At 45.6% G+C, this 20,077-nt stretch overlaps 1 protein-coding gene across 2 annotated transcripts in view; it reads left to right on the forward strand.

The window, feature by feature from the left end:
* dlgap1a (discs, large (Drosophila) homolog-associated protein 1a) overlaps positions 1-20,077 on the forward strand; it is a 188,807-nt gene that overhangs the window by 119,630 nt on the left and 49,100 nt on the right. Inside the window, exon 6 of one of the 2 annotated variants that reach the window (XM_078216067.1) lies at positions 16,570-16,579. The exons of the other annotated variant lie outside the window; for it this stretch is intronic. Within the exon in view, the coding sequence (XP_078072193.1) occupies positions 16,570-16,579 (10 nt within the window). The remainder of the gene's footprint in view (positions 1-16,569; positions 16,580-20,077) is intronic. 2 annotated transcript variants of the gene reach the window in all.

The following is a 20,077-nucleotide window of genomic DNA, read 5'->3' on the forward strand; positions in this document are numbered from 1 at the left end:
TATCGCTGCTGAGCAGGCATTTTTTAAAAGTCTGTTGGTATGCGACCAACTTTTCTAATGGGCAGGTGGGGAGTGCAGGTCGGAGCAATACATCCGCCCCCTCTGCCCCCGTCACCCACCACTCTGTCCCCATATCTCCACCATCTTTTCCACACCAGTCCATCCTGAAATTGTCAAAGGCCAGAAAAACCTAGATTGAGTGACAGTCGATATTTAAATGATGGGAAGTCATCACCACCACGTGCAAACTTCCAGCAGGAGCCACTGGATGATGATCAAGATTTGACACTCCTTCCCTTAATCCAAGATTGCTGAAGCCAATTATACTGCTGCCCACAGGCTATGGATCAAACCTGAAGCCTGCCTAGTCTGAACAGGTCAGTAACACATTGCATAGATGTGAATATATTGTGTAATCTCTTTAAAATCATGGCACTTATAAAAGATTATGAAGGTAAAATTGACCTTGGGCAGTTACCCAAATCGATGCTGTTGAATGGGCTGCATGTTTTACACCCTGCTAAACGTTCTTTTCCATTGAAGTTAATGTTTTGTGCTGCCACCCACAACCAGTTTAACCACATCTTCCCACACCAACCCCTCCCCCAACATTCCGTAGGCCCATAAGGAAAAAGAAGACGACTGGAGTATAATTTTGAGATTAACCTTAATGCTTCCCTCAACTGCAGATAAAATGTCATGGCCATTACAGACTACATTGTTTTGAGTGGGAGCTGTCCTGTCTCATGGCCAGTGAACAACCTGAGAAACTGTGAGACAATCTCCTTTGTTCATCTGTCTGCTGCTGCAGGCTTTCTCAGCCTACATATGTTTGACCTCCTGTGTTAATTGCATTTCTTTGAGACAATACAGTGGGCTGAGATTTGTGAAGCTAAAGCAGACAATGGGCCACTGTACTCGCAGATTGAGCTCGTAGTTTGGGATTTTGACAATTCTCAGCGCAGCGTGAACGTTTATTTTGGTTCCACAGTGTGCAAAGGCCGCTGACGTTGCGTAATTAATTCGAGTTTGTGTTTTGGTGCATTTCAAAGAATGGGGTTTTGACGCAGCTTTCAAGTTTCTTTCTAAAATACTGTCGCGTTGGAAAGGCCTGTACAAGACAACGTGGTGAGCGCTGGCTGATAAAGGCAAGATAAGCATTCATCCAGCCGCAGCCAGAACTAAATGGCAGCACTACCGGTAGCACCTGTTTATGTTGTGAACAGAAAGATTTGTCTTCTGGTGGTGCCAGGAGCAACAAACCTGAGGTGGCTCCAGATGTCAGCAGAGGCGTTAGCTCAGACTTGCATCGCTGCCAGAAATCAACTTTGACAAAAGTAGAAGCAGTCTTTTTTAAACAAATGATTTTCTTCACGGCAGTCAATGTAATGTGCAATATGGGAGCCAGATTTTGATTTCTACTCTCTAGCTCCCTTTTTTTTCTACACATTTCATTCAGTCTTTTTCGATGCGATTCCAAGTGTGCTCTTCACTCTTTTGTGTGTTGACCTAGCGCCCATTCTTCATGTAAAGCAGTGCAAATACTGGCAATCTGAAATACAAAGAGAAAATGCTGGACATGGACAGGCAGCATCTGTGGAGAGGATAAGAGTTCATGGACTGAATTTTACGCTCTCCTGGGGCAGATTGACAGATGGGATACCTGTAAAATTGAGCACCAAGATATGGACACTGTGTCCACTGCCTATCTGATGTCCCTGCTGCTACTGCAGTTTTACCAGCTGCGTCAGGTGGCCCATACACCGGGGGGACAATTGATCCCACTTAAGGACCTCAACTTGTCGCCGCTGCTGGGATTTAACCAACATTGAGAGAGGCCAAACTGGCAGCTTTCATGGCATGGGTCGGTGGGGAACAAAGTGGGAGGTTACCTCCTTTCTGGTCCATCAGAGGCCCAAGGGTCTTCCACCCCACCTCCCTGTGTTTTTCTCCCCTGGCCACGTCTACCCACCCTGGCCCTGCTGAAACAGTCCCTAACTTACCTTCCTACCTGACTTCCTGGCTCTTTGCAGTTGGGAACTGGCTACAGTCCCACCAGTGGCTGCTGCTTCTGGTGTTATTGCTGGGTTCAGGGAGCTGTCAGCCATTTGATTTGATTTGACATATTATTAGTGTCACATGTATTGGGATACAATCAAAAGACTTTTGAATGAATTTACCTTGCATTAAGTTGATCTTTCTCTACACCCTAGCTATGACTGTAACACTACATTCTGCACTCTCTCCTTTCCTCCCCTGCGTACGGTATGCTTTGTCTGTGCAATGCGCAAGAAACAATGCTTTTCACTGTATACTAATACATGTAACAATAATAACATGTAACAATAATAAATCAAATCAACGTATTGTTTCGTGCACACTATCCAAACAATACATACCATTCATAGAGTACATAGAGTACATAGGCGGCACGGTGGCACAGAAGTTAGCACTGCTGCCTCACAGCGCCAGGAACCCAGCTTGGGTCACTGTCTGCGTGGGTTTCCTCCGGGTACTCTGGTTTCCTCCCACAGATGTGGAGATGCCGGCGTTGGACTGGGGTAAACACAGTAAGAAGTTTAACAACACCAGGTTAAAGTCCAACAGGTTTATTTGGTAGCAAAAGCCACACAAGCTTTCGGAGCTCTAAGCCCCTTCTTTTAACCTGGTGTTGTTAAACTTCTTACTGTGTTCCTCCCACAGTCCAAAGATGTGCAGGTTAGGTTGATTGGCCATGCTGAATTGACACTTAGGGCCTGGTTTTACCAACAATTTGCACCCGTTTTCGGGCGCGAAATCGCGGTAAAGTCGGATGTGAGGCCTTTATCGCGATCTGCACCCGCGTCCAAGCAAATCGCCACTTTACCGAGAGCCGCGAGTGGCGTGGATCCGTTCCGCGCCCGAATCGGGTGCCCTGACGATTTAAATGCATTAGCATGGATTTAAATTGATTTAATTACCTGCCCGCCCAACTCTACCATCAATTCCCACTTTACCTTCTTCTGGTCTGTTCCGGATCCACGCTTTTAGCGACCTGCCAAATAAAAATCCAAAGCCGACGCTGCAGCTTCCGAAGAGCCGGGTCAGAGCCTGCAACGGCTCTCTGACCCAGATCATCCTCTTGGAGGCGGGGGGAGCGGGGCGGGGGGGGGAGGAGGGAGGCAGGTCAGAGCATCCTCTGGTGGGGGGAGGAGGGAGGCGGGTCAGATGTATCTGTCGGGGGGGGAGGAGGAGGCGGGTCAGATGTATCTCTGGGGGGCGGGGGGGAGGAGGAGGAGGAGGCGGGTCAGATGTATCTCTCGGGGGAGGTGGGGGGAGGGGAGGAGGAGGCGGGACAGATCGTCTTCTGGGGGCGGGGCAGGGGTGTCCGCTGCCACTCTGCGGGCGATCCCTCCTCCCCACCGGAGGAACGAATGCCTCCTCCCGGAGTGGACCTGCGGCTATGCCATCCCACAAAACCTTCAGGATGAAGCGATTCCTCGCTAAGAAGATGAAGCAGAACCGGCCGATTCCACAGTGGATCCGCATGAAAACCGGCAACAAGATCAGGTACAACTCCAAGAGGAGACACTGGAAAAGGACCAAGCTGGGCCTGTAAAGGGATACACCATCACTGGTACACTACCAGCCACAGATTACTCTTCCCTGCAGGGGCAAGAGAGCGGGAGAGATGGCTGGAAAGCGGAGTTCGAGGTCGGATCTGTACTACGCCCAGATTCGGCACTTAGAATCAAAATGGTAAAATCGGGCCCTTAGTGTCAGAGGGACTAGCCAGAGTAAATATGGGGTAGGGGCTGGGTGGGATTGTTGTCGGTGTCAACTCAATGGGCCGAATGGCCTCCTTCTGCACTGTAACACTACATTCTGCACTTTCTCGTTTCCTCCTCTATGAACGGTATGCTTTGTCTGTATAGTGCGCAAGAAACAACACTTTTCACTGTATGTTAATACATGTGACAATAATAAATCAAATCAAATCAAAAGGATAGGGGCTGGGTGGGATTGTTGTCAGTGCAGGCTCACTCGGCCACATTGCCTCCTTCAACATTGTAGGGCTTCTATGATTCTATAAATGATGTGGCTAATTATTGGCACTAACAAGCCTCATTCCTAATCCATTAATGGATTCCTTTCAGCATTGCCCTCACCTGGACATAACAGGGTAATGACACAAGAGGATTGGTGAGGGTTAGAGGTAACCAGCTCGACATTTACAACCTGATAAGAGGTTTTAATAGAGTAGAGAGAAAAACTATTCCCTCTGACAATAACCAAAGCGTGTAGACGCAAAATCATCGACAGAAGGTCCAGAGGGGAGACAATAAGGATGGTCTCGAGTCAGGCTCGACCTGAGAAGGTGGAAATTGACGACATAAAAACTTTCAAGAAGAGAGTTGGACACGTACTTGAGGACGAGGATCTTACAGGGTTACGGACAATGTGTGACGGTGTGGACTAAATGTGATTCCTCTTTATAAAAGGGTAAGTACAGGCATATTATGCCAACTGGCCTATGAATCTAAATGTCAGGCTCTAACATCAGTCCTGTCTTATCGTTCCTCAAAAGCTTATACATCTTACTCTTACTCTCTCCCATGTATAGCAATAGAGGGCAGGAGTGCAAACCTTTTCCAGCCTGGGTTAAATGTAGAATCTACTGTCTCGTTGTCAGCTAACTCAGCTTAGACCAACAACAAGAACTTGCATTCATATGGCACCCTTAGTGTACAAAATCATCTAAACTTGTTTCAAAGGCTAGAATCAAATCACGTCTTCAACACTGCTTTGTACAGCTCAGCTGAATGCAGTCTTTATAAACTGGGTATTAGGAGAGGGTCCTATGTGCCTTGTCAAATAAATAACTTCCAAGTTTTGTCAGAATCCATAAAGCACTCTGGTCCACCTCATTTTCTGGTCCACATCCAAGAATTCCACAAGGTTTCTGTCTTTGATCTAATCAGAATTACAGTACTCGGGATCTGCAGCAGGAATGTTATTTAAACATAATTCAGTCTCTGCTGTTGGGTTAGGATACATTTACTTTTGATCTTTGTTCATTAATTACCTCTGCTCAGGTGAAACTGTTGTTGGTTGTTTTGACCATCAAGTTATAATGACCTTGCTCAGATAAACAACTGCTGTTTCCTGTCATAAACCTGTTTGACTCATGTGTAAGTGAGCACTTATTTGTATTCATTGCATTGACTGTCAGCTGAAATTTGTTCATGCACTCCCACAGCTGAAGCAGCCTTGTTGCAGGCTTGGTTGGCAGCCAAACAACTGCAACTGACAAGTTCTTCATCAATTACAGAAGTCTATCTGAACTCAAAAATGTTATTTAGTTACCCCCAAGTTGCTTCATCTTATCTCCTGAGGTGTTTTATGACTAGCTTCTATCAGACGCATTGTACTGTGATCCTTCTTTACTGCACTGACTCAACAAAGCTCTGAATAAGGTTTTGAATTTCTCGTCTCCCATCAAAAGGAACATATTGAATGACATTTAATCATCACTTTCTAGCTTGAGTTGCTTGAGTGCTGCAGTGATTGTTGTCAGGTTTTAATTTCACTCGTACTGTTTATTGTTTGCATAACTGCCAAATATTGGGGAGGAGGTCAGGCATGCTGAGAATCAATTAGAGGGATATTCCTCTGTGATCCTACCTGAAATGGGAGTTAGATTGTGGCGGAGGATGACTCAAAATTCTGGTAGTAAAGCATACTTTATCTGGTACCTGCTGGTACAGCCTGTGGCTCATTTCCTTCCCACATTTACTGCTCCTTTTGGGGCCACTATGTGTAAGGTCCTGGTGCAGCAGCGATAGTCACCCAGAGCTCAGGGAATGTAAGGAGAGGGCCTTATACAGACCTCCATTCAATTACTTGTGTGCGTCTTGGTCTCTGGCAAGGCTGAGGTTAAATTGATTTTTAGGACCACCTTGCGTGTCCCTTCAACGGTAGTGAAGGAAGCACTTTGGAACAGGTTGTGAAAGGTGCTATGTAAATATTATTTTTTTTGACTCGCACCCAACTATGCCACGGTGGCCCAATTTTAGCACCAGCAAGATTGTGTGGTTAGCATTGACTTTTGGGAGCTTGCATTGCATCATTAATAATCCTCTGCACAGGAAAATGGGTTAGGTCTGGGGCAGTGTCAGGGGAGCAGGAGAATCTTGTCCAATGTGTCAAAGTAAAAGTCAAACGTCAGCAGTATTCACTCCTGCTCCTTGGCCTTGGAACCAAAGGAGTGCATGATGCGGTTCTTCTGTACTTCTCTATAAATGGGCAGTACCAAGAAAAGCCAATTTTTGGCGAGTTCCCAAAAGTTAAGTACCAGGCACTGCTTAGCATTTGGTTTTCCAGCCTCTTTAGATAGCAGCAGCAGTGATATCCAGGGTAACAGCCCCAAGGTCCCTCTGTTCTTCCCGTCACAGTAGAGTAATAGTTTCAATAGTCTTTAATGGTATAAACACATATTATCATTTTGTCTATAACTCTTAAATTTATAGGGGATGGCAGAAAATTGCATTCATGGACAGTTTGCCCAGAGACATCTCTGAACTCATCAGCACTTACCCAGATTGGATACAGAAGGCAGTAATTCATGAATTTCATCTACAGCCTACTCCGAATAATTTACAGTATGTTTTGCATGAAAAGCATTTGAATAATCCAGTTATTTGAATGATCTAATGCAATTAAAATAGAGAAATTGAGAAAGTGTAAAAGGAATTTGAATTTTCCAGTAATATCTGTTAATACATTTGATAGGAATTGGAAAAGTGACGATCAAACACGCCAATATAAATTCTATCCAGTTGTGTTCACAGGCATGTAGTATGCGATTTAAATGTTTGTACATTTTGATTTGATTTATTATTGTCACATGTATTAACATACAGTGAAAAGTATTGTTTCTTGCGTGTTATACAGACAAAACATACTGTTCATAGAGAAGGAAATGAGAGAGTGCAGAATGTAGTGTTACAGTCGTAGCTAGAGTGTAGAGAAAGATCAACTTAATGCAAGGCAAGTCCATTCAAAAGTCTGACAGCAGGGAAGAAGCTGTTCTTGAGTTGGTTGGTACGTGAGCAGAGACTTTTGTATCTTTTTCCCGACGGAAGAAGGTGCAAGAGAGAATGTCCAAGGTGCGTGGGGTCCTTAATTATGCTGGCTGCTTTGCCGAGGCAGCGGGAAGTATAGACAGAGTCAATGAATGGGAGGCTGGTTTGTGTGATGGATTGGGCTACATTCACAACCTTTTGTAGTTCCTTGTGGTCTCGGGCAGAGCAGGGGCCATACCAAGCTGTGATACAACCAGAAAGAATACTTTCTATGATGCATCCGTAAAGGTTGGTGAGAGTCATAGCTGACATGCCAAATTTCCTTAGTCTTTTGAGAAAGTAAAGGCGTTGGTGGGCTTTGTTAACGATAGTGCTGGCATGGGGGGACCAGGACAGGTTGTTGGTGATCTGGACACCTAAAAACTTGAAGCACTTCATTGATCGGAATTTCTACCCAACTGTCTTATTCATTAAGGACCCGATTTTACCATCACATTGCGCCCATTTTCGGGCACGAAAACTTGATAAAATCGGGCATAAGGCAAGCAGCACAATCCGCCCCCGCCTCTGCGCTGGTTCCCCCTTTACCAAGGCCCGAAAATGCCGCAATCGGGACTACACCCGAAACGGGCGCCACAGCCATTTAAGTGCATTTGCATGCATTTAAATTGACTTAATGGGCTCCACGCCCAACTTGACCGGCACTTCCCCCTTTACCACCGCGTTCGCCCATCCAGAATCAGCACGAAACAGACATGCTCAGCAAAAGTCCGATTTGGGCTCCAGTTAGTGAGGAGGTAAGTGCCGAGCGTCTAACGGCTCTCTGCTCGAGATCAGTGGGGGTAGGAAGGGAGGGTTCGCTGCCACTCTGCCTGAGATCAGTGGGGGGGGAGGGGGGAGGGGCCTGCGATCGGTCTGGGTGGTGGAAGTATGGGGGGATAAGGGGGTCAGTAATGTTGTGGGGGTGGGGCAATGTCTGTGGGGGTCAGGGGAAGGCATTATCCGGCCCAGGAGAGATATGGCCGGGGAGCAGCATTCTGTCATTTTTTTCTGCGCATGCGCAGTTGGAGCCGCCGATCGGAACTGCAGGGTTTTGGGTGCATTAAGCCCCGCCCTCAGGCTTGTGCAGCGTAATTCTGAATCGCTGATATTTTTTCAGGCAGAGTGCGTATGGGGGCGCCCAAGAACGGGTCTCAAAGTCGGATCGGAAACACTCCCAGTTAGAAGTCCGTCCAGCACTTAGGATCCTATTTTACCACTTTGATTCTAAGAGTAAAATAATCTTAAATCCATGACTCAGGACATTTTTTTCCTACACAAATGTAAAATCAAGGTTAAATGCAAACTCTCTTAATAACTCAGCTGCTAACATACTTGGCAGTATCTGGTAGAGAAAAGTATTGAGGAATATGATCTGGTGTGATAACATTTGTATAAGTGTGAAGATTTGCCAAGAAGACTTTGCCATGGGCTGCAAACATTGCAAAGATTTGTGTGCAAACAGCAACAACTTGCATTTTTGTGACACCTTTAATGTAATAAAACAGCTGAAGTTTTAAAGTTTATTAGTGTCACAAGTAGGCTTACAGTAACACTGCAATGAAGTTACTATGAAAATCCCTTAGTTGCCACACTCCGGCGTCTATTCGGGTACGCTGAGGGAGAATTTAACATGGCCAATGCACCTAGCCAGCACGTCTTTCAGACTGTGGGAGGAAACCAGAGCAGCCGGAGGAAACCCAAGCAGACATGGGGAGACCGTGCAGACTCTCCACAGACAGTGACGCAATCCGGAAATCAAACAGGGATCCCTGCCACTGTGAGATGGCAATGCTAACCACTGTGCCACCAATTCACAGAAGGATTATGAAACAAAATATGGCACAAAGCCACAAAATGAGCTATTAGGTTCAAAGACTAAAAACTTGGTCAAAGGGGTAAGTTTTAAGGAGTGTCTTCAGGGAGGAAAGTGAGGTGGAGAGGTGTAGGGAGGGCATTCCAGAGCATAGAGTCTAGGCAAGTGAAGATGTGGCCACCAGTGTAGAACAATTTGTCCCATCCAAAGGGCAGGAAGGAAAATGTACATCTACGTCAACCTGGCTACCTCATAAAATGATAATCTGATTTTGAAAATGGACAAAGGCTTTATTTACCCTGACATGCCTGACTAGCCATGACTCATACCAGAGGAATTTCTAGCCTTCAGGAAACCAGCAGGCACCTTGTTATCTTTAAATATGCGCTAATGCCCCCCTGTGACTGCCAAAAGTCAAATTCCAAAGCAGTGCACATTTCCAAGGCAGAGCTCTGGCCACAAAGATTGTTTGTCGGCAAGGACAAAAGGCACCCTGACCCCTCTATTAAACCTCTCCAAATTCCAGACCTGAAAAATCCATCCTTTGTTTAAAAGCCAGGTGAAGAAGTGGGAGGTATGTCATGTGACCTCCCCCAAACTGCTAGAACCTGTAATATTCCATGTGGATCTAGGCAGTCTATCATTTTACCGTCTATCAGGTAGCAGCAGAAAGAGCTCTGTCCAGGTAAATTGCCTGGTCCTCCTTGACATTGTGAATTACTGGAAACATTCGAGCTCTTGTATTGGTGTCTCTGAGGCTGATCCATCTCTGTATGCCTTCTTCCATAGTGGAAACCCTCACTTCTGGAAAGAAATATCACCCTGCAACAGTTTCAGCCTGGTAACCTCTGAAGGGATACACCATTAGACTTTTGTTTCTGGACTCTGGACTCGTATTGTGGTCTTGCCTCATACCCCTTCCTTTCCCTCATTCCTCTGTTATTGTTTGAGTACAGAAGGGGCAGATATTGCAAAACCCCTCCCCGTGTATTGAGCCTGTGTAAAATAAACCAACCCTCTTATTTTACCTTTTTTGCACTTGCTGTGGGGCTATTAATCGAGGATTGCATCACTTCAAACTGCAGGTTTGGGGAAAATATGTGCCACTTAAAAAGGGGGAAATCAAAAATCAAAAGTATCTTTCTGTTTGCGGTTGGGTAGTGAGAGGAGACATCAGAGCTGCCTAAATGAATCCCCCTCCTGTCTGTAACAGATTAAATTCAGGGCTGATGAAGAGGCCAGAATTAGCGTGTAGATATTTCAGAGGGTGGGCAACAAAGACATGACTGAGAGTTTCAGCAGCCAATAAACCGAGACAGGGCAAAGTGGAGTGATGCAACAGAGGTGGAAACAGGCGGTCTTAGTGATTGCGCGAACATGAGGTCAGATACTTCCGGGGTCAGATGTGACACCATGGGTGCAAACAAACTGGATGTGTGCAATTATTATTTAAACAGAAATTTTACCAATTTATCGAGTAGAGGTTCTTCTACGCTGGCTCCTCCATTTTTCTGTTCGTCAAGTGCTGTTGCTGATATTGACACGATGGAAGAGCTGGTGGGGGGCGGGGGTTGTGGGGGGGAACCAGAGAAATACCAAGGGAGCTAGGGGTTGCTGGAATAAACACTTGCACATCGCTACATTGCCACCATCAGATAAGAAATTCCAAAGGGTCAAGAGACACTTCCTGCCTTTGAGTTGGGACATGTCTTCAACCTGTGATATCAGTGGGGATGTGGCTGCGTCAGTAATACATCTACGCATCTCCACTGACTTCACCATAGAGCCCGTGCTAAAGCCCGGAAAGCTAATTCCCACTGAAGCCTATGAAGAAAGTAAGGTCGCACTTCTTCACATGATCAGTGGCGAAAACCTCCACTTCAACCACTAACCAGAAGCCTGCGTCTGTGCATCTGCAGCCCTTCAAGGACTAAGACTGTTAATTAAATGGCTGTGTATTTTTGTTGCCCAATGAAAGCTGCAGAGAAGAACATTTATGACCGCGACAGCTGCAGACTGTTGCAGAATTTGAACCTTTACAGATACTGGATGGAGATGCTTTTCCACAAATTGCAGGAGAATTTCTGTATGCTTCTTTAGCAGTGCCCGCTTCTCATGATTGGCGTGTTCTGCTTGGGAGGAAATGGTGTACAAGTCCGGAACACCATAAGGATAAAATAATAATGGAGGAACAAGTTTAAAACCCTTGGGAATTCTACCAAGATAAGGCAAGCTAATCTTATATCCCAACTGGTTTACCTATGTATGCATGCCACCATTCACTCTTCATGACCGGGATTCTCCCAGCCCGCTGCGCTGCTCGAGTGGCACAGCAGACCGGGAGACAACAGCGGGGGACCACCAGCGGGATTTTCGACCGGTGTCCGGCCAATCGCGAGTCTCCGAGGCCCTATTTTTCAGGGTAATCAGCTCTGCGCCGGAAATCGGAGCGAATTGATTACCACATGGAAAAAGCAATTCTAGTCTCCAGGTCCGCTAGCATTCTCCCCTCCCCGCCTAGAGTGGTTCCCACCAGTGGGGTTTACAGCTGCTCCCCGCTAATGGGGAACAGGCATTCTCACCCCACTGGTGGGGACAGAGGCCATTGAGGCTCACCCAGGAGGTCGGAGTGGGAGGGTGCCACTTGGGTTTGGAGGTGCGTAGGGTCAGGGTTGGCCATCAGGGAGGGTCAGGGCTGGACATGGGGGATGGAGGGGGGTCGGGGCTGAGGGGGAAGATTGGGGCTGGCCTGTGGGGGGTCCGGTAGACCAGTGATCTGGGGGGGGTGGTCGATAGACCAACCATCAGGAGGGGGAGGCCGGCGAACGGAAGGCCGATGATGGGGGGGGGCAGTGCGCGTGCATCGATTTCTCCACAGACAGATGTGTAGTGGCATGCATGTGTAGTGGCCCGCTTAGCACTATGCTGCCGGCCTCTCGAGCAGGATGAGGTCTCCCCTCCCTCCCTGGCCCACTTGCTGCCGTGAATCCCTTTAAGGCACTCTGTGATGCATAGAGTATCAGAGATTCATTCAGGTAAGTACGCCCAAAAAACGGGTGAGAAATTCTCCCATTTTCCCTCCTGTTGGGCACTTCGTTTTTTTTTGGGAGAATCCCGGCCCATATGTTATGTCATGTCTAATTCTATGTGCTTCATGCTAAGGAAAGATACAGCTTCATCAACATTTCTCACACACATGCGGCAGGGCACACCTTTACTTTCATTTGAATAGAAACTATTCTGCATTTGAAAAGGTGAATCCACAAAGCAAGCTTGCAGCATATCCTAAGTGCATAACACTCATCTCTGCCTCTCTTGTTCAAGCTCCTAACATTTCAGCACTATTTGCCTACTTTTCAGACAAGGTGATACTTAACAGACAGGAACAAAACGGAACAGAAGAGCTTGTAATTTTATAACCTTAAAGTTCCTTTGGACAAGCCTTGCTGGACATTGTGGTTCTGAAGAAACTTGAGGGATTGCACAAAGGTAAAATTCAGAATCCACCCTGAGGCCGAATGATATAATCATCTTTAATCAGCTTTTCATTCCCTGCGTTTTGCAACCAACATTCTCACTTGTTGCATCCCTCTTCTGTTATTGTTGATGACTTCCAAGAACCAACCAGAACAGTTCGAGGTGACCAGAGTTATGTATTAATATTGATTCTTGGTAGCTGCACTAAGCATTGTGTATTAATATGTTAATGTGTTCACCCAAAGTTATGTCACTGGTCACATGGGAAACTGCCAGAGAGAAGAAGTCATGTAGTAAATAAAGCTCTATTATTTTTAACCCTCTGTGCTTTCTAGTGTACATTCTCCAATATACAGCATTTTACAGCACCCTAAATCAAGCACTCCACCAAGGCAAGCTCCAGCTCCGATATGTCAATCCCAGGAGACCTAAGCAGTTTAGGAGAGTGCAGCAGGTAAATAAGAAAGTATGGATGAGCAGAAACATTGTGTAATAGAAGCAGAAGTGTGTTTCTCTACAGCTGCTGAATCTTTGGGATCAGACATCACAAGGCCTGCATATAAAAAGAAGGATAATAACTTTGCACTAAATGATTATTGCTAACTTTAGTGATTGGTGTAACTGGGGTGATCAGTAAGTTTGCGGATGACACAAAATTGGCAGGACTTGCAGATAGTGAGGAGCATTGTCAGAAGCTACAGAAGGATATAGATAGGCTGGAAATTTGGGCAAAGAAATGGCAGATGGAGTTCAATCCTGATAAATGCGAAGTGATGCATTTTGGTAAAAATAATGTGGGGAGGAGCTATACGATAAATGTCAGAACCATAAAGGGTGTAGATACGCAGAGGGACCTGGCTGTGCAAGTCCACAGATCCTTGAAGGTGACGTCACAGGTGGAGAAGGTGGTGAAGAAGGCATATGGCATGCTTGCCTTTATAGGACGGGCATAGAGTATAAAAGTTGGGGTCTGATGTTGCAGATGTATAGAACATTGGTTCGGCCGCATTTGGAATACTGCGTCCAGTTCTGGTCGCCACACTACCAGAAGGACGTGGAGGCTTTGGAGAGAGTACAGAGGAGGTTTACCAGGATGTTGCCTGGTATGGAGGGGCTTAGTTATGAGGAGAGATTGGGTAAACTGGGGTTGTTCTCCCTGGAAAGACGAAGGATGAGGGGAGACTTAATAGAGGTGTATAAAATTATGAAAGGCATAGATAGGGTGAACGGTGGGAAGCTTTTCCCCAGGTCGGTGGTGACGTTCACGAGGGATCATAGGTTCAAGGTGAAGGGGGGGAGGTTTAACACAGATATCAGAAGGACATATTTTACACAGAGGGTGGTGGGGGCCTGGAATGCGCTGCCAGGCAAGGTGGTGGAGGCAGACACACTGGGAACGTTTAAGACTTATCTAGACAGCCATATGAACGGAGTGGGAATGGAGGGATACAAAAGAATGGTCTAGTTTGGACCAGGGAGCGGCACGGGCTTGGAGGGCCGAAGGGCCTGTTCCTGTGCTGTATTGTTCTTTGTTCTTTGTTCTTATGAGGGAGGAGCCCAAAATTCTATTCTTGTTCACTCGCCAGGTAGTGATTTATGTGTGGTTAGGGCAGGAGACATCTCCAACATGGTATTGAGTCCCAGGACTTAAACCAACAAGATCTTGCATGGCACCTTCACGGAAATTTGGCATGTCCACTACGACTCTCACCAACTTTTACAGATGCACCATAGAAAGCATCCTTTCTGGTTGTATCACAATACAGCTTGACATGGCTCCTGCTCTGCCAAGACCACAAAAAACTACAACGGGTCTTGAACGAAGCCCAGTCCATCACACAAACCAGCGTCCATCCATTGACTCTGTCAACACTTCCCGCTCCCTCGGAAAAGCATCCAGCATAATCAAGGACCCCACGCACCCTGGACATGCTCTCTTCTACCTTCTTCCATCAGGAAAAAGATACAGAAGTCTGAGGTCATGTACCAACTGATTCAAGAACAGCTTCTTCCCTGCTGCCATCAGACTTTTGAATGGACCTACCTTATATTAAGTTGATCTTTCTCAATAACCTAGCTATGACTATAACACTACAATATGCAACCTCTCCTTTCCTTCTCTACGTACGGTATGCTTTATCTGTATAGCACGCAAGAAACAATACTTTTCACTGTATCCCAATACATGTGACAATAATAAATCAAATCAAATCAAACAAGCTTCCCACTCACACTGCCAACCAGAGGCCACAATGGAGCTTTGATTTTTTTTTAATATTCATTCGTGGGAAGTAGGTGTTGCTGGCTGGCCAACATTTATTGCCCATCCTTAGTAAATTAAAACTAAGATTGTTATAATTCAGGTCAGAAACTCCAAAGTCTGCCTTGATCATAAGTTTTGCACTTTGAATTTGGCTAGGGTAAGCATGATATGTTTCATATCAGGTATGATTCAAATAACCCACTCGGGAGCTTTTATCAAACAAAGTTTAATTGAGAATATAGTTAACATGTACAGAAGGAAAATTAACAATAACTTTTTATCAATTACAAGCAAAACAAAACAAACACGATAATGTATAACCATTCGCAGATATATCTAAAATGTTCCAGTCAAACTAAACTTCCCATAGACAAAACTCTTTCCACAGGTTTAACACAGCAAAAACCAATGCTCATGTGATACTGGAACTGAGTCCTTTGGTTGGAGAATTAAAACGCTGACTTCTCAGCCTTGTAACTTCTAGCAGCCCTCTGGATACTCCCAGAACAGCTTGAAGTCAGAACAGCATCCCAGAACCTGGAAGACTCTGGACAAGCCACAAACAGCAGATTTCTACTCCGGGAAGGCAAGAAACCTTGCTTTCAGCTAATCAGCAGAATTTCCAAAGCCAGGGAGAGAGGGAAACACTTCTTTTCAATTGATGTCCATTCTAAAACTAAAACTGCAGCCAGCCAAACAGAAAATGAAACCTTAAATTCACTAGGAAGGAAAAACAACTGCCCAAAAACACATGACCTGCCAACCAGTCTTCCTCCTAACAATGCAGGGTCATAAAAAATCCCAGAGTAAAAATAAATAACCCCATTTAAGCTATTGAAGTACCAATAAAAGAACTTCTACAGACAGCCTGGCAACAATGGGAGCTGAGGCTGTGAGAGCTGCAGAGAACAGGATTTTTTTTAAAATCCCTTAAAGATACACTAACGTCACAAGACACAAGTTTTGCTACATGAAATGATTAGCTCTCAAAAGCCAAGCTGTCAGTTATGACACCTTGTGGCAAAAAGAAAAATTGGAAAAACAATTGAAAAAATGGAATGTTAAGTTCACATCTGTTGAAATATCAGCTGACTAAAGTGAGTTATAAATCTAAAAGATAATGGAGGATTGAGGTGGTGTTGATAAAGCTATCAGCTTGTGATGTCACCTCACTCTTAATATCTTACTGCTTTATGAGACAATAAAAATTGTCTTTTCTGAGATATAGTGAGTGATAATATTTTTGGACCCCACAACAGTTTGTTTAAGTACTTTGAATGACACATTGCATTTAAACTCATTTTTACAGTAAAATGGGTAAGTGCACTCTATGGAATGACTTGAGGGGAATTTTTACCACTTTCTGTAATATGACAAAACAAGGCGGCACGGTGGCACAGTGGTTAGCACTGCTGCCTCATAGCGCCAGGGATCCGGGTTCGATTCCCGGCTTGGGTCACTGTCTGTGTGGAGTTTGTACGTTGTCTGCGTGGGTGTCCTCCCACAATCTGAAAGATGTGCATCGGCCGTGCTAAGAAAGAGACAGTTTTGTTAAGCATTTACCTTACCTTTAGCAAGGACATTTTTAATTGTAATGCAGCTGTTTTTTGTTACTTGCCTCATGGCTGAGTAATTGATGGATTTCAAAGACAGCTGTAAAGCTTGTCCTCCAGCAGTAGCGGCTCCCTTGATGTTTGTTCGACAAACACCATTTGCGGATTAGTGAAGTGAGTTGATAAAATGCCTGTAAAATGGCAGTGGGGGGGGGGACTGAAAGAATTCTATTGCAAGGTTGCTAAACAACACCATAATGGTCGATGCACTTGGTGTCTGTTACAAGCTACTGTACAATGCAGGAATGGGACTTTCTTTCCCCACCAGCTGCAATGCTGAGATCATGTGGGTAGCAGGCTATTGAAGGTTCTGAAAACAAATCCTGACTTTCTGCCCCCAAGTTATTTCCTGCTCTGTGACTCAACAGTGGGAGTGGTGGCTCTGATACTTTCTTGTGTAACTTGTCAACTCTGGTGTTTGCCGCCAAGGCTGTCTGGCAGTTGAGGGTCACTGGTGTTTCAAAGTTGCACTGTGCGTCTGGCAGAAAACAAACAGAGACTGATGAAAAGCTTTTACTGTTTCTCCTCCTAACTGCTGGAGCATGCCATGGGAAATCATTGCTGCAAGCTCTGCACGTCGTTCTGTGCGGCGAGAGGTTAAACCCAGCCAAATTCTTCAAACGCCTGCCCTTGTTACAGGTGTCTGTGGCTGCACCCTGTTGCAAAAAAATGTATCGCTGTGTCATTTAGTCAGGCTGGCACTGCAGATATCACCATGGCAATTTTCTATCAGCTGCCAGAGAAAGATTAAACAAGAACTTGGGAGATCAAAATAAGCAAAACTCCCTGTATGCCGCTGGTGGTCATGATGTGGAGATGCCGGCGTTGGACTGGGGTAAACACAGTAAGAAGTCTAACAACACCAGGTTAAAGTCCAACAGGTTTATATGGTAGCAAAAGCCACTAGCGTTTGGAACAGGCTGTCCCTTCGTCAGGTGGGTGGGAGTTCTGATCTTGCAGATCCTCTCCACTTATCCCAGTCCAACGCCGGCATCTCCACATCATGACTACCATTGACACCGCAAACTGCCCGCTCCAAGTGGAGAGGATCTGCAAGATCAGAACTCCCACCCACCTGACGAAGGGACAGCCTGTTCCGAAAGCTAGTGGCTTTTGCGACCAAACAAACCTGTTGGACTTTAACCTGGTGTTGTAAGACTTCTTACTGTGTTTGCCGCCGGTGGCACAGTGGTTGGCACTGCTGCTTCACAGCACCAGGGACCGGGTTCAATTCCCGGCTTGGAGCATTGTCTGTGTGGAGCCTGCACTTTCTCCCTGCGTGGGTTTCCTCCTGGTGCTTCGGTTTCCCCCCACAGTCCGAAAGACGTGCTGGTTAGGTGCATTGGCCATGCTAAATTCTCCCTCAGTGTACCCGAACAGGTACCAGAGTGTGGCGACTAGGGGATTTTCACAGTAAATTCACTGTAGTGTTACTGTAAGCCTACTTGTGACACTAATGAATAAACTTTAAACTGTATTATACGTTCGACGGAAAAAAATAAGTCATCCTCAGGCCGACACAATTCATCTGTGCCAGCTGTGGTACGGATTACCACTCACTTATCAGCCTCTACAGTCACAACAGACAATGTTCAGTGCAGACGTGACATATGCCCTGGGCACAGTCCATCGTCTCCCGAGATCCGTAGATGCCACGTGTTACTTTATACTATCCTGCCTGAGGTCAAAGTAGTTTGACGTTTGCACAGAATGAGAAACAGAGTTCAAGTTGCTTGATGCATGGCTGCAGTTAAAGAAAATCTTTAGTATCAAGTGGTTTGGAGCAGTATGGCCAAATCTTCTGAAGCATCCCCTTAAAGCCTTGCTTCAAGTGTGAAGCCAGAATCCATATGGATTTGATTTTCCCATTTCGGTTGTTTTGCAGCATAGCAAGCCCAACTGTCCAATGTTTTCCAGTCTTTTGTCTGGTGAGGAAACAAGTCAGCTTTACAAAGGTTGTCCTCAGGGAAACTTTTTCTGATCGTTCAGCTGATGTGGTAATTACTGTAAAGAGCAGTTTATGGAAACATTAACCTGTGAGAGGAAAACTGATTTTGTTATGGAAGCGATTTTTAAAATTCTTGGCCAATTTTTTCCTCCTTTAAAGGGGGGATTTTGGGGCCTGTGCATTCTCAGCTCCAGATACCTTTGGCAGAAAGAGAAATGTGGATAGCCAGCTGAGGCAACTCATAGAGACTTATAAAATTCTAACAGGACTGGACAGGGTAGATGCAGAGTGGATGTTCCCGATGGTGGGGGAGTCCAGAACCAGGGGGTCACAGTCTGAGGATTCAGAGTAGACCATTTGGGATGGAGGTGAGGAGACATTTCTTCACCCAAAGAGTGATGAGCCTGTGGAATTCATTGTGACAGGAAATAGTTTTTGCCAAAACATTGAATGTATTCAAGAGGCAGCTGGATATAGCACTTGAGGGCGAATGGGATCAAAGATTATGGGGATAAAGCAGATTATGCTATTGAGTTGGATGATCAGTTATGATTGTAATGAATGGCGGAGCAGGCTTGAAGGGCCAAATGCCTCCTCCTGCTCCTATCTTCTATATTTCTATGAATTGATGTGATAACAATAATAGAGATTAATGTTCAATTTAGTGAATCAAGACAGAATAGAGAGTACATGCTTGATCATAGATTTGCCCATTATCGAGTAGGGCTAATAGCGCGTGTTTATTGCTTGTTTCATCGGACTGACTAGGTACTAGCATCTGTCACTGGCACAACCACTTGTTATCACAAATAATCCTGGTCCTGAAAATGAGTAGAGAATAAGTCACGTCAGTAATACACAGAATAGTTCCTCCAAACCACTTGATACTAAATCTTATGGAACACTTTGTAAACCTGTCTAAGAGCAGTATGGCCAAGATCAGACTATTGGTAAACAGTGAGATATCTTTGCATCAGTAACAAAAAATGCAGGAAATACTCAGTAGGTTGGACAGTATCTTGGAGCGAGAAATTGAATTAACATTTTGGGTCAATGACCTTCCATCAGAACTTTGTTTCTCCCTACAGATGCTGCCTGACCTGCTGGGTATTTTCAGCATTTTGTTTCCATTTCACATTTCCAGCATCCGCAGTATTTTGCTTTTGTATAGGTATTTCTGCATGTTTTGTTTTTGATGGGGGGGCGGGGGGAGAGAAATGCACCATTGATTTCAAAATGATTGAAATAAATTGTGACCAAGGGTAGAATTTTAAAGATGGCGAACGATCAGCGCTCACCAACCCAAGAGTTGACGCCTAACGCGTATCCACAGACTCTCGAACTCCTACTATCATTTAACACTCTCAAAGCATGGATTGGCAATGGGCGGGACTGCCCTCCACCCTTTGAAAGAAGTCCTACCCATGAGAGCTGTTGGCTAATCAGATTGGCTGTCAGGTCTTGAACCTGGCCAGGCACAGCGCTGCAGTGGCCAGAAGTGATACTGCAACACTGTGTCTGGAACCAAGTCCTGGGACCTTGGGAAAGGTAAGTCCTGGGAGTCCCAACTCTGAGAGGACCATCAAAGTCTCGCCCCCTCCCCCCCACCCCGCCCCCACTTCCTACCAAAGGTGCGAAAAAGTGCAAATGTCACTTTCCCACCTTCCTGTCAGGCTAAAAATTGAGGCCGGGCTGGGTATGGCCCTTTATGGGAGAATGAGTGAGGTTCCCACACCAGGTTCTGCCTGCCCAAGTGTGAAATTGCATATGGGTTTGGGTGGGTGGGTTCCTGGGTGGGGGGAGAATCCCGTTCATTCAATTTTATGCCCCCCCCCGCCCCCGTCTGCCCCCTGGCCT

This window comes from Mustelus asterias, chromosome 7 (genome assembly GCF_964213995.1).
Source record: "Mustelus asterias chromosome 7, sMusAst1.hap1.1, whole genome shotgun sequence".
Taxonomy (NCBI): Eukaryota; Metazoa; Chordata; class Chondrichthyes; order Carcharhiniformes; family Triakidae; genus Mustelus; species Mustelus asterias.